At 41.7% G+C, this 15,337-nt stretch overlaps 1 protein-coding gene across 1 annotated transcript; it reads right to left on the reverse strand.

The window, feature by feature from the left end:
* Nucleotides 1-2,459: 2,459 nt before the first annotated feature.
* Nucleotides 2,460-14,877, reverse strand: RNF10 (ring finger protein 10). The gene is made up of 16 exons (XM_010018011.1): nt 14,681-14,877; nt 12,887-13,086; nt 11,668-11,758; nt 10,439-10,623; nt 10,226-10,362; nt 8,876-9,036; nt 8,179-8,307; nt 7,764-8,022; nt 7,398-7,531; nt 6,213-6,330; nt 5,773-5,874; nt 5,139-5,273; nt 4,250-4,347; nt 3,958-4,018; nt 3,642-3,800; nt 2,460-2,758 (listed from the first exon to the last, which is right to left on the reverse strand). The coding sequence occupies exons 1-16, from the start codon at nt 14,753-14,755 to the stop codon at nt 2,682-2,684; spliced, it is 2,121 nt and encodes a 706-aa protein (XP_010016313.1). The 5' UTR covers nt 14,756-14,877; the 3' UTR covers nt 2,460-2,681.
* Nucleotides 14,878-15,337: the final 460 nt, after the last annotated feature.

Consider the following 15,337-nt stretch of genomic DNA (forward strand, 5'->3'; position numbering starts at 1 on the left):
CTTCATTCCCCCATTCCAAGTGTTTTTAAGTAAATTAAAATAAAATCTAGTTTTTACTTAAGAAGTAACTAACTTTAACTTGCCTGTTTCACTTGAGTCAAAATCACCTGCACTCCAAAGGGAGCGTAGCAGCTCGATGTGATCTTCACATGCTGAGGTAGAACTGAGCTTTAGGCACTTGGCATAGACAAGGAATGTAGTTATTCTCCTTCGGTACGGAAAAAGCATTAACACCTAACTCTTTTTACTTTCAAGTGCATGTTATCCGCAGGGTTAGCCACTGGTTTGAGTCACAAAAGCATCAGTTGTGCATACATGAGCAGAGATAATGCTGAGCCCAAGGCAGAGCTGTAATGCTCAACTCCAACCCATTATAAAACTCTGAAGTACAAGTACTGCTTAGATATTTATTATGTTTACACCAATCAGTTACAAGAAAGTAGCATTGCTGGTATTATCTCTTGAATCCATAGGAAAACAAGATAGGAAAACTTGAAGATGCTGTCCTGTGGAGACTGCACCTGCAGAAGAGACAAGTCTTCCTTGCCCACATCATTTCCCTTGCTCTAGTGCCTGTGAGATGCGGAGGCGAGTTACACCAGCTCCAGTTACTCTGTCTCCCTTCCCAATGCAAAGAAAAGTTGACTATAAATGTGCAGAGATAATAGAACACAACAGATACTGGTTAGACACTTAAGTAGTTACTCCTGTTCCATGGCTTAAAATGACTAGTACAAATAGGAACCAATGGTACTGTGAATGCAGTTAACTGCATACTTGACTCTTTCTTACTTGGGTGCTTTCTCAGCCCTCACCAAGATTTTCCAAGAGCACATAAAGCATTAACAGCAAGATGCATTACGACTTCCAGGCATCTCACCTCAGTTTCTTTGCAATCCCTTGCCAAGCTGTGCTGTCTTTCCATCCAGTGTAGTTAATTGTGACCAAGCGCATAGTCAAGCTGCTTTCAAAGAATGGTGTTTCCTATGTCCTCCTGTAGCAGTTGAAGATTTCTTTACCTCTCCTCTTCTTTCTGGTTCACAGCCACAGAGAGTTTTGGGAAGTATACTCTGCAGTACTGGCTTCCCATGCACACATGCTTAAGTTCCTCAAGGAAGCACTGGTTTAACTGGGAGCCTATTGCTTCAAAATCAGTGTATTGACATAAAGCTCTTAGATAGACACAACTAATGACTGCCAGTGGTGTCTGTGACTGCTGGAGTCAGGTATATAACACACTCATCCTTTCTCAGATCAGTACCAGTGTCAGAGGGAGGAGCACATCAGCTTTTTAAAGCCTGTGCACATACAGGCAGACCATGGGTGCAAGTGGGGCCAAGGATAACAGAAGACACCATCAGTCTCATGTTGCAAGTTATGTGGTACTTTACTCCAGCTCCCTGCCATGAATTCTGTCAGCAGAATCTGTGCAACTATGTGTTCTTGTGCTCCATGTTGGTGTGAAAGTTCAGCTCTAGCTCAGGAAGTGTGCAGTACTCTAAGTGCATGTGCGTATGATTTATTGCAACTGTTGGCCTTGACTGGTACATGACACCTATAGTTCATTTTATTCAACAAAATCGACACCACTGAACTCATAAGCTCAAATCAAACCACAAGCAGTGCAGAATGTGACCACCCAAAGAAAGAGTGGGGAGGGGTCCAGAAGACACATGGTTATAGCCAGAGAGGTGCTTAGTGCAGATCAACTTACATCCCAGAACCAAGCAGATACAGGCCCTTATCCCAGTACAAAGAACCCAGTTTCTTGCTGGGGGATAAAAATCAGCTACAGACTCCAGCTATCAGTTGTTCTTCCAACTCCAGAGCAGCTAGTGTCTGAACACCATTCAGGTAGTTACAAGAGCCCTAGGGTGGAGTGTTTATTCTAGATGATCAGGTTACAAAGAATGTGTAGCCCATAGTTGGCAGAAAAGCAAAAAAAATTAGCAGCTTCACTCACCCACATTAAACCAGAGTTGAACAACTGAGAGAAGCCAGGAGGTGCCTTCTACCACCAGCACCAGGACACATTTCAAATGCACAAATCCATCAAGAGTCACTTCAAAACAAAGTAGCCAAGTTCTGCTCTATGCTCACCTCAGCTTTCAACCTTTCCAAGCCAGGAGAACAGGAGAAATTCTTGCTCTTTAGAAAAAGAACAGATAATAGCAGCTAACACTCTAAAGCCAGTAAACTCTTTTGCCTATTTCCAGTGCAGCAGAAACCAGTTTCTCAAGAGAGCAGTTTGACAGCTTTACTGAAACAGCGCTACTGTCAGTGTCAGGTGGACTTCTGCCCATGAATACTTCTAGGGAAATAAAGGCTCTCTGCACTTAGTTAGTATTGCAGTATTTTGGCAGTGCCACACAGCTGTAAAAACTTTCACACTGCCTATTAGGCCAAAAAGAACCAACCTGGCACACACTAGAGACCGTGGCTGATTTGTCTCCGAGTTGTTTCTTTCAAAACTCTGTTTCAGTATGAACTGATTAAGCAGTTGGAATCAAAAAAATAAAATCCTACTTCAACATATACTGTTCATGGTTTCCTCCTGAACCCCCCAGAAGCCCTGGAAACACAAGTTTAGTCTGTTCAAATTTAAATACTTAATCTATAGCAGCAAACCAAAGCAAAATTAAAAGAAAACCAGGAGAGGAAACTTCTCTTGAACAGCAGGATTACTTTGTGTGAACAACAGAGGTGCTGAACAATAGCTTCTGCTTCTGTTTCTTTCTTTTCTTGCCTCCCTTTTCCTCTGTGAAGAATTAAAATGATACTGTCATTCTTCTCATGGAACAGGAACATTACACAGTAATGATAAACAGTCTTCCCTAGCCTAAATGACTCCTACAGGTCCATGACACTTCCTATGAACTCACTGAGCACCAGGTAGTTTGATTTTAGCACAAAAATGACTGCAGACAAATAAAGGGAGACGACACCATCACACTTAATCCGCACCTATAAACATGCCTAACTGATTATAAAGTTGCTGCTGCAACTGCAGATCCCAGGACTGCAAGTGGGTAGCAGTCTACCTTTCAAGGCAGGTATTGCTTCCATCGGTGTCCAAAAACCACTACAACTGGAGCTGAGACTCAACCTCACTGAAACTCCAAGGCCCTTCCCCCCAACTGTCTCCATCATTCAGTGCAGTCTCAAACAGAAGCCAGAGCTAAACATCAGAACTGAGCATCAGAAATGAGTTTTATCAGCCAGCAACAGCCTTGGAGGTTTAAGTTCATCCCAATTTGAAATTTCAGCTAGCAGTTACCTTGACATTTTGGCCAAACTTAAGTGATAGTTCAGCAGCTCAGGTATTTGTAGTTTAAAAGTGCATAACCTAAACTTCCTTGAGACAAAGTTTAAATTAAGTTCTAATAAAAACATGGCATACATGATTGTCAAAAGCCATCTTTGTCCTAACAGGATTCTCTGCTAGTTGGAGATCTCAGCTCTCACTAGGGGAGCTGCTTTAAGCTAACAGAAGCTTTAGTCAAGCTGTTCAGAAACCACCACCGGACAATTTTCAGCACTGTTCTGTGGCCAATTTTCAGTCCCCAATATTGCTGCTCTCACTTCTCCCAGGGGAAGAAAGGGAAACAGTCTATTTTTTCACTCCCCCCCCCTACCCCTACCTGACAAATGAGCAGCTGTGGACGGTTTGTCCAGTTTCAGGAGGGCTGCCTCAATCGCTTGGCTGAAGGAATTCTGGAAGCTGGGCACAGGTATGCGGTCAGAGCTGTCGCTTTCTCCATCACTATCCACTGGCACAGGGAGAGCTAGAGCATTCTCATCTGAAAGAAGGAAAGGGCCTTGAGAGGCAGAAGGCTGTATAAAACATTTGCAGTGCAAATGTGCCTCCACACTCCAGATGTTTCTTGTCAAGCGATAGGATCTCTTAGATTTAGATTCATGGTAAAGAACCTGAAAAGTAATACCAAATTTTCTCACCTCTTGTCTTCGGAGCAGGTTTGGGCCATGTTTCTGGTTTTGCCTTTCCAACTCTCAACATCTATAAAAAGAAGTTGTAAGATATTATTAAATCCCATTTACTAAAACAATCCTGCATACCCCTTCAGTGGAAAAAAAACCATACAGGAACCCCTTGAAGCACTCAACAACCCCTATGCTGCCTCCGTAAGATTTATCCCACATTGTTTTTGTGGGGGAAGCAGTTGTGTTCTCAGACTAATCCCCAACTAAGAAGTAATTCTGACAAGATTTACTCTGCTACATGGCTTACCTGGGCAAAGGAAGGGAAGGGAGACTCCTCTTCCAAACTCCCACAGAGCAATGGGCTGACCTGGCTGGCAGCAGGTGACAGTGGAGTTGGAACAGACTCTACAGAGAAAGCAGCAGGCAATTAAAGCCAGTTGCATTTGGCAGAGACACTCATTCTGCTGTTTATCAGGCTGAAGCAGAAATAAAGCTTTATTATCTTATGCATTATCTCATGTTATCTTAGCCAGTTTTCTCACATCAGTTCCATCTATCAGTAACACAGTGGGACCTCTCAAATTTTCTCAATACTCTTATTTAAGGAAGATTTAATGGTTTTTTTTCGTGGGTTTTGTTTGTCTTTGATGTTTTGTGAGGGTTTTTTGGGGGCATTGCTTATTTTGAGGTGGGGGGTGGGTGGGTGTGCTTTTTGGGGGGATGAGAAAAACTTTTAAGAACAGTATCTACTTAATTTTTTTTTTTAATGAACTGCAAGATAAAACACTTAGTAAAGCAACACTGGACAACAGCCTGAATACTCATCAGCTGTGTTTTATTTTAGTGGAGAAGATGGAGAGGATAGAAAGAAAACATGCCAGTAGTGTTTTCCTGGCATACACACTTTGCTTTCCTTTTTGGAAAACTATTTTCCTTTCTTTTATTCTGCCTTAACAAAGATTTAAAAGATGGGGTAACTATAGTGCAGATCTCATACTGTCACTGAAGTAGAGGTAGTAAAAAGCAGACAAAGGACCAGAATGTTTTTTAGCCATGTCAGCCTTTTGTATATGACCTCACAGGCAAAATAGGATGTCTTTGATCAGCATTTAAGAAAGTTTAGTGGGATGACCCAAGCAGTAGATCCCAAAAGAACAATCAAGAGCTGGCTGTGACGTGTTTTTCCAGATGCTCACCTGTCTGATACACAGGGCTTCTGCCAAGAGGAGACAGACAGAAGCTCCGATGATCAATGCTGGTAGTTTCTCTGGGACAAGAGGTAAAAGCAGGGAACTGCTGCAGATTCTCTAAAGCAATATGGACCTCTGGATCTAGAAAGAGGTGTTAAATTAAAGCACTACACAGCGTGGAGGAGGACTGTCAATATGCAAGTGCTTCAAGAGTCTAGGATGTGCCAACTCAATTTTCCTTCCACCCCCTATTTTAGAGACCAGTACAAGTCCTGCTGCTGGATGGAAACTGTCCCTAGGCATTTTTTTTCCTTCTTCACTTTTCACGCTATATCGTGATTACTATAAAAACAGAAACTAAGAATCCTGAGACCTATGTACACCGTGGAGATACAGCTGCACCCCCAAATGCCCTCTGTCTCTCCCACAATGTGCAAGTATATAGCATAACACCATTTAACATCCTGACTAAAACAGCTTCTATCTTTCACTCTACAGACATCGTTTCTAATCCCTTGTAATCTTTTTCTAAGCACTCACTACAAACCAAAGGCCTTAGAGTTCATCCTATAGCTCAAGAAATCAGCTCAGCGCCTAAAGATGACTGGAAATCCATCAGTTATACACGATCACCACTTACATTTGCCCTGTTTCTTGTTTTCTTCCATCTCAATTCTGCGTTCACGTCGCCGTTCGTCACGAGCTTTCTTCTGCCGCAGACGTCTCCTCTTTTCAAGGTCATCTAGAAGCAATGCAAACCATTGGGTATCAAAAACCCCCACACTGATACCTTGGCAATGTTTTTTCCAGCTCCGAGAACAATATATTCAGCTATAACACATTAGTAACACAATATGCTTACAAACAACATACGCTCTTCCAAGCAGTCAGGCTTTTTTATTCTTTGTGTAACTGTTGTCTATAAAATAGTGAATTGGGGTTGTTCTGTCTAGTAGTCATCGACAGTTGGTGCAAGAGGAGTAAAGCTGCTATGTATGTTCTTTTATTGGCTATTAAGGGATAAGAATGACTTCACCTTCATGGATACATGGCAGAGCCAACTAAAAAGGCAGTACCAACCTGAAAACAACTCTAAAGTCTCCTTAGAGATGATGGGTGGCTTCAGAGCCAGTTCACAAATGCTGAATTCGCAGGTGAGGGGTAAGTGACAGAGGTAGCGATGACGCTGTCTTATATCCTGATAAAAAAAGAGCAGATATATTATCACAAGGTTGAAAGGCTGCTGTATTGATGAACAGCTACTGGAGACTAAACACCCATCATTCCACAAAGTCAAATGGGAAAAAAAATAGCAGCAGTGATGCAATAATCACTTTATAAACGATGAACACATGAAAGATGTGCTGGGTCAGAACCAAATGCTCCAAGATCTCCACCAGCTACATCCTAATCATATTTGGACAAAGTTACTCCAGCTTGCTTACCAATTTTCTTGTCATTTCTCCCTTCTCACACCACTGAACTAGAATTCTACATTATCAGTCTTCTGACATAATTATTTTTGCACTGGACCAAATTTGCCTTTTACACTTCAACTATTTGGATCAACGACCACTGATTTGCTAGACCAAAAGAAATCAATTTTTATATTTTTCCACAGGGACAAAAAACTTGAAGACAATTCCCTATCTCTGCATCCATTCTTACCTGAGCATATACTTTCTTAAAGATTAATTAAGAATTATGTATAGTTGTTACCACACATGTCAATTCTTACAGTTTGTCTTTATCTGAGGTAAAGGAATTCAAGACCCATCCTCTCTTCCAGAACTTCAGTGGCTCAAGCACTTTCACTCCCTCTATCTCAAACACTGAAGTTTCTGTCCATCCTCTTTATTTTCCTCTACCCCTGATGCTCAGAAACAACTGTTTGTCAAGACAGAGGCAGAATACTTTATCAGGCTGAGAAAGATGATGATCTGTATAGTTCAAGCTACTGTCTCACACGACAAAAGAATTTACTTTTAAGACAGCTTTAACAACAAAGCAATCTTAAGCTTGCAATTCTCTTACCCCTAGAACTTCCTACCTTCTAAGGAAAAAGAAAAAGCTAGACTGCAGCCTACTTACCAAAAGCAACATAAGGTACTGCACCTTACACAGGGGCCCTTCCCAGGCTAGGGTGCCTACCCATCCATAGTTGTTATTTACTATTACTGAAGAGAAACAAGTCTCATCTATCAGCTGCAATGATCAATCTGCTAAACCAACAGCCCTTAATTAATAAGAAGATAAAATAACTACCTCTGTCATTGAGTAGCCAGTTATCTCCACTACAGCTGCAGTTATCTTCTCTGGACTCTTCTCCAAGCTGCCGTATTCACGAACAAGACATCGAACATTCACTGGGTGAAGATACATACACTGCCCATCCTCCGCTGCGAGAGAAGATACCATCACTTGTGCTTTGCCTTTTCACTTTCCATACCCTTCTCCCCCATTTTGGGTACATTCTCCAGTAATAAAATTAAAAGTTTCTCTCTGAGTTTCTGTGGGACTTTTGTTTCACAGGGATTAGCTTAACCTAACAAAGTGACAAACCTCTTCCTCAAGAGGGATCCCAAAGGAGGCACCTCTGCCCCCATGATTCTAGGATTTCATTGCACTGACCTTGATAGAAATAGTAAAAAGGAGAGTTGCTAAGGTGTCCACTGGTAACTGTATCTTTAGATTCTTGGCAGCTTGTTTCAACTGGATTTGATTCTTCTATAGTGTTCATATCAGGTTCCCCTACTATATCCACCTCAGGTACTTCCTCTTCATCCGGCACTGCCTCTTCTGCTTCCACAGGGGGTGAAAGGGAACTTGCCGGATGAGAGCAAGGCTCCACAAGCTCCTCATCAAAAGCAGAGAGATATTCCACACCACACTATCACATCAGAGAGCATACAGTTAGTAATACATCACCTCCTTCAAAAGATTATCATCTCTGCAAAAGTTTTTGGTGCCACTTCACCATACGCTGCAGAGTGAAGTGGTGGAACTAAGTATTAACAAGATCTGCCAGAACAGAGTTGTCACCCACCTTTTTCTCCTGGGAAACTGCAGGCTCCACAGCCTTGGAGCTTTCTAGGACCAATTCTTCCACAGCTGCACTGATTCCAGCAATGCCATTGTTTTTACCCTGGTTAGCAGAGAGTGACATTTCTCGCTCCTACAGGTCATCCAAAGAGAGCAAGTTCTAATTTGCTATTTAAGCCAGGATACTATCACCATAGTTATTTTTAGCCTTGTCCTATAATTCAGGTTTTCATAGATCTTTAATTCAACTGTGACAAAGAGTGACCCTTGAAGGGAGGTTCTCTCCTTGTTACTGGAAAGCACACCCAGTGTAGTACACCTAATGGCTTTGAAAAGGAATAGACTACAGATTTGCTCATGTCTGCCCAACACAACTTACCCAAGAAATTGCTGGAGCTGAAAGGGAAACATATTCCTTCGAAAGAAGAACTCTACACAGAATAGAAGGAATATCATTCACTAAAAAGCACTGTTCTGTTTTCTCGAACATCATGCTCCGAAGCCCATACCTGGGCTCCAAAGGCTATAGTATCCTCCAAGATTTTTAATACTGTTCAGTGCAAACATCACCACCTTGCTAGTATGTATGTTCTGGAGACTAGAATAACCATACTCAAGCACTTATGCAGCAGAATATAGATGCTCAGCACTCAGCATACTTCTAAAAATAAAGTTACTAAAGCCTCCAAAGAGGCTCTCACCTTCAGTTCCTGGATAGCTGCCTCAATAAAGCAAGCCTCTGGGGTGTGTTTTTCTTCCTCATATTGTTTTAGTAATGCTGCTTTCTCCTCCAGAATCACCAGTTGCAAGACCTGCTCCCTGGATGCCAGAAGCAGCTTTGAATACTGACTGTGATGGTCATCTGAACAGAAGGAGCACCAAACCATTAATATCTGCAAAAATACTGCAACTGGAAAGTTCTGCAAAACTGACCTCTGCTTTGGCTCAAACTAGTTCGTAAGCCCATATGTATTAAAAAAAGAAAGTACAAAACATTATTATGAGGGTTTTACAAGAAGCACAGCAGAAATAGTAAGCTAAAGAACTGCAAGTTTAGCAAAAGGTAGTTGCCTTTGTTACTAGAGAGCTTAACTGTAACTTTCACAGCAACCACAGCGTTACATACTAGTACAGTCCCTATAGTCACTGCTCCCCAAGAGTCAAACCTTGTCTACAGAACACCAAGTTAATGCTGAATTTCCTTGGTTTAGAATAATCTCACATCCCTATTTGTTCTTTGGTTTATGAAAGGATTTAAAGTCCTTTCCTTTCAAATACCATGACACATGTAAGCACACCCCCTGCATGCTGGATACCCATCATGTGTTCAGAGACTTGACTTTTTACAGAGAGCTTCAATGCACACAGCCCTTCGTAAGTGTGACTGCAAAATGAAGGGAGCCAAGGCAGCCCACGAGCCAGCAATGGTAAGATTATTTCTTTAGTCACAAAATTTCTGTGATACTAACAGATAAGATGATGATGTGTTAAGTCACATAACTCGACTGGAGAAAACTGAAGAAGTCAGGCAACAGATGTTTGGAATAGGTTTGCAATAATTTTCATTATTTCCCCATATCTTTCACAGATTTTAGTTGATAAGTGAAGATGATGAAAACCTTGTTGAAAATTACATCCTTAAAATAGTTTAGACAGAGACAGTTATTTTTGCTAAGCTGTACAATGAGAAGCCAGTAGGAAAAAAAACGTTAAGGACACTGAAGAGCCAACAAAAGCAGTAAGAGTCACACCAATGATGGTACAATACAACACACATCAAACTAGTAGCAATAACTGAGAAGGCAGGAGTCTGCAGCGCAGTAACTTGAAGGGAAATAGCACACAAGTTAAAGCCTCACAGAAAACAAAGCGTGGGTAGAATGTTTATTATTAATATGTGGTCACTAAGGTTTTCAGCTGCTAAAAGCCATTTTTGTAGACTGGTTTACTTTAAGGAGACAGCATGGCATTGCCATGGTAAATCCTCTCTACACAAGCCCTAGGCACAGTTAGGAGTAGGATGCCAACCAGCAGTCCCCAGACACACTCACCTCCAAAGTAAACAGGCTGCACCACATCCATCCACTGAGATTTGGGCAGTGCTATCAGAACACCTTTCTCTCTTCTCATAAGTTGCATGGTAATGGTATCACCAATTGCATATTGACGTGTTTCCATAGCAACAACACTGCAATGGAAGCAGAAGGTTAGTGGGGTAAAAACATTTCAGAAGGATACATCATGCAACAAATACTAGTTCTCACCTCTTGAGATCCTTCTTGTGAACAGAGCTGTAACAAATAGGACATTTACTCCAGGTCTTTTCACTCAAGGAGAGATAGTGAAGAATACATGCCCAACAAAAGATGTGCCCACAGCGGGTGATCTTTGCTGCAGTTGGTGGGTACAGACATATGGGGCAAGAGGGCACTTCATGGCTACAGATTCGCTGAAATGGCACATGAGAACAACAGTACAAGTTTTAGACTTGGAAATCAGTTCCTGTGCTACAGAATAAGCCACCTGTAAGATCTACTCTAAAAAAAAAAAAAAAAAAAAATCAATCTTCCAGCTCTTTAGGCTCTGCTTATTCACCAAGAAATTAAGTACACTGTGAACTAAGTAACACCTTCAGACTGCAGATGGAATAGCCTTCAAAAGCCACCCATCTGGTATTTCTACTCTAATGACATCAAAAAAGTGACTCTTCTCATGCTTCCAGTCACGTATTCATCATCTCTTTAAGAGTTAGCAGCATCTTCATCATCTCAATTCAGACACTGAAAAGACAGCAAATGAGCTCTGCTGCCTCATTTACACAAGCAGACTTGTACAGCCCTGTTTAACTGCGAGACTGAACTTACCTATTTCCATGAACATGTTAGTTCAGTCAGATGCTTTAGCATCTGTATGTTGCAGAGACATAACTGCCAAGCAAGCACCTAGACTTTTCAGCTCTCTTGTAGTGTCAGGTCTCCTACCTCCTCCCCACCTACACCATACACCAAGACTAGACTTGGCAGATAATAAGTTTCTACTTCAGGCAACCCAAAGTTCTGACCATAATTCTCAAGAGATTTTCCATTTTGTTGCTAGGCAAGACAGGCCACCTATGCACAGAATAATTCTTCAAAATTCTACACTCTAGTCCTCTTCCATGGACTCATGCCCAAGTTTTCTGTTAATATCTCGATCACAAGGACTCTGTCTACAGAATGTCAGATACTATTTTTGATGAGCTCCCATCTGCGAAAGCAAGAAGAAGCTGCTAATTTTCCTAATAGATTTTAGCACTTCTCTTTTCCTGTCATGAAAGTATTTCATAATATATTCCATGACAGATCTCTCCCAGTATTGTGGGAGTAACAGAAGAGGCCTCAACTCAAAAACAGCTGAGTTTTATGTAACATCACAGAAAGAAAGAGGCAGTTAAAAGACAGGTTGAGCTTCTTAAGAAGAGGAAGATAAAAAAATCTAGCCCATCACAACTGACCACTTGCTCCACAAAGTCCCAGTTGACCAAGGTATCTGGATCAGCAAAGTGGACTGTGTAGTCCTGTTCTTCAGAGACAACAAACTGGCAGCTGGGGAAAGGCAAAGAGACAGATGATCCACTCAGTTGTTTCTAAAAATTCTTTGAGAACTATCCTATAGGATTCTCTGAGCTTCTTCGTTGTCCAGCAGAAAACTGCTGGACACAGTCAGTAACTTCTATGAACAAAAACCAAAAGAGTTCAATTCATAACCAGTTTTCCAGAATATAGCTGTGTCTAATTTCAGTTAGACACAGTATCATCACACAGTAACTACAGAGTGAGCCAGGCAGAGTAGTTTTCCAGAAACTGTAAGAAACAGCCAGCTCCATCCAGGATCTATTTAAAAAAAAAAAAAAAAATTAAAAAAAAAAAAAAAATAAAAAAAAAAAAAATTCACAACGGGGAAAAAATAAAAATAAAAAAAAAAAAATATTAAAAAAAAAGGAATTCACAAGTGGGAAAAATATGGTCACAAAAACTACAACTACTGGGATTCCTGCAAACAGACTTCACTACAAGTCACAAAACAATAGGGACAAAATTAGAAGCATCAATGCTGAAAATAGTTGGCTTTATCTTTAATATGATCTGATACAGGAAGTTCTGACTACGCTTAAATTCCAGTGGAAGTGACCCATATTTCCAGTCAAAAGCAATTCTGCTGCTGGATTACGATACTGGTCATCATTTAGGTTATAATACATACCTATGGGCCTAAGAAATAATCAGCAGTTTAAGAACTAAGACCTGTACAAGTAATTTTTTCTGGGACTTACAGATTCAGATTAGTTTTCAGCCAGCAACTGCTACCCCAACCACCTCAGCATACTATGCTTTGGAAAAAATTACTGCCTTCCGTAAGGTCTACACTGGTCTTCCCTAGAAGAGTGTCATATTCCACAAATGATGCTAGAAAACTAGAGCTGAGGACTAATTGTTTTGTACCTAAAGGTCTCACTCCATCAGATACCTTGTAAATAGGTAAAGATGACAACTTTGATGTATTTTTATCCCTTTCAAGTATACCCATTACCACTAAGAACACTACAGAGAGGTAACTTCACCCTGGAAAAGTCAATACAAGTACTGAAGGTCAAACACAATTCCCTGGCTGATCATCCCTTACAGCTCAGTGTCTCTGCAGAAGTTTAAGAGCCCTGCTGGTCTTCCACTCACTTGGCCTGTAGGAAGAGCTCCTTGTTGAAAGGCTTATGCCCCCACTTGTTCCTTTTCCCCCAGTTGCCATGTCCATTCCCATCAAAATGGCCTGCTTGGCCACGGGGTTCAAAAGTGAAGTTCAGTAAGTGGTTCAGATTAATCTTCTTGGGACCAGAGAACTGGGCAGGGCTGAACTCTGCCCGCTGAGCCTCTGCTACCTAAGAGACAACAGCATTTGTTAGAACGTGACAGAATTTACTACACGACCATCAGTACAAGCTGATACCCAGGCCCCATCAGTGATTATGGACAGAGTATACACCATCCACTCACTCACCTGCTCTCATTCCAGTCCTGTAAATCAGGTAGTGCAGCGTTAGAAGCGCACGAGAACCTGAAAGTCAGAGCTGAGTGGTCTTACCCCACACTGATCAAAAGGAGGAAAGCATAAGAACAACCCACATAAGGACAAGTAGAAGTTGGCAAAACTTAGTAGTCAAGGTTACGAACAGAAGACAGCTGTTCAAATCCTGACAATATTCTTTTACACAACCAGTAATACAAGTCTGATCACTATCTGCACAGACTGTTTTAGTTAGTTTTCACATAATGAAGCAAAGAATGAGAATTCAACAGACAGCAGGTGAGTTACGACAGAGTCAGCAATTCGGGTGAGCAGAGCTGCTCATCCACTAAAACTGAAAAAGCAGAGTTCTCAATGAAAACCCACGAACAGTCTATACAGAATTTAGACCCGTATCAGCATAAAAGGCTCAATCTGGTTTTACTCCATCCTGACATCACCAGGGGCAATACAATTACTCTCCCAACACCACCATCACATGAAAAGTTGTACATTGAAGTGATTAGGCACAATCAATTTCCAGAGGACAGACTCTGTTTAGGAGCCTGGTTGACGGAGTCCCTTTGGGAGGCAGTCCTGAAGAGCAAAGGAGCCCAGGAAGGTCTGGGACTTTAAAAAACATTAAAAGTGCAGGAGCAGGCCATCCCCATGTGCCAAAACACAAGCCAGCCTAGCTGAACAGAGAGGTCTGGCTGGAACTCAGGACAAAATGAAGTTTATGGCCTTTGGAAGAAGGGGCAGGCAACTCAGGAGGTCTACAAGGATGTCATGCAGTGAGAAAATTAGAGGGGTCAAAGTCCAACTAGAACTTAATCTGGCTACTGCTGTCTCTTCTCCCAATTAAAAAGTGATAGGGCAAGAAAAAATGGCCCCATGTTACATCAGGGGAGATTTAGATTGGATATTAGGAAAAATTTCTTCACCAAAAGGGCTGTCAAGCCTTGGAACAGGCTGCCCAGGGAAGTGGTGGAGCCACTATCCCTGGAGGTATTTAAAAGGCATGTTGAATGTGGCACTTGGGACATGGTTTAGTGGTGGCCTTGGCAGTGCTGGGTTATTGGTTGGATTCACTCTTAAAGGTCTTTCCAACCTAAACAATTCTATGATTCTGATCACACCGAACTTAAAAGCTGGAAATTGCATGACTAGATATTTTCATCAAGGACCTCTGTTTCAGGAGTATGTACATGGCCTGTCTAGGCACTCACTCCTCAGGCGCATTATTTACTGCAAATATCTCAGAGCAGAGAGCACTCCTCTTCTGTTGCTGGTTGCTGCCGAGTTGTTCTACTCACACTCACTCTGGCATCTCAACGATGTTAGCACCTCTTATCGCTCTTTCCCTTACCAGCCCAGGAGCTGAACACAGCAGACCTATCTAGGCAGGTCAGAGTGATCCTCTTGTCCCAAGACAGAAGGCCCTGGAGGCATGGCATTATGATTCTCACCTCATCTCGTCTTCCACCATTAGAAGAGCTAAAAGGTTTGCCACTTCCACCACTACCTCCCCTTTGAGGAGGCATCTTATTAAAAGCTTTGCTTTTCTGTGAATTGGAGCGACGGGACTGACTGGAAAAGTTCTCATTTTTTGAATAGGAAGTTTCTCTTTTACGATTATAACGCTGTTTGGATCCATTGGCATTCTTTCCATCTGAAAGAAAAAGAAAAACAACAATCAGATTGGCAGCCTCAGATTTCCACCAACTGCCCCGAGTTGTCCACGTGCACTGCACCTCCGTGACGTGCTCACCTCAGCCACTGCCTTGGGCCCTGGTTAGACATCAAATCAGGATGATCAAAGGACCAAATCAGGAACCCAAGCCATTTCATTCCTATCACTGCCCAAAAGAACTGGTCAAAGAGTATTAAAAAAGGATGTATTTGCTGTGCTTTCTCTTTTATTAGTGGTTGAATTTTCTTTAGGTTTGGAATTGCTGTCACCAGATGTCAATGTGTTGTCTGGTACATGAAGTGATAAAACACCAACACCACATCTTCATGTCCCATTACAAAACCAGACAACCAGTTAATATTTTCATTCTATTTTCTGAAAACACACAATGCATCATATATTGTTCCTCTATATAAATACACTGCTGCTGTAT

The sequence above is a fragment of the Nestor notabilis genome, unplaced genomic scaffold (assembly GCF_000696875.1).
Source record: "Nestor notabilis isolate BGI_N333 unplaced genomic scaffold, ASM69687v1 scaffold1167, whole genome shotgun sequence".
NCBI lineage: Eukaryota > Metazoa > Chordata > Aves > Psittaciformes > Psittacidae > Nestor > Nestor notabilis.

Excerpts from the sequence above, each read along its gene's own strand:
- RNF10 (XM_010018011.1), bottom strand. The coding sequence starts at position 14,755 with ATGCCTCCTCAAAGGGGAGGTAGTGGTGGAAGTGGCAAACCTTTTAGC. Across the intron at positions 8,023-8,178 it reads CAGTTTCCCAGGAGAAAAAG|TGTGGTGTGGAATATCTCTC; the intron begins GTGGGTGACAAC and ends CTGATGTGATAG. Across the intron at positions 4,348-5,138 it reads AAGCCCTGTGTATCAGACAG|AGTCTGTTCCAACTCCACTG; the intron begins GTGAGCATCTGG and ends CTTTCTCTGTAG.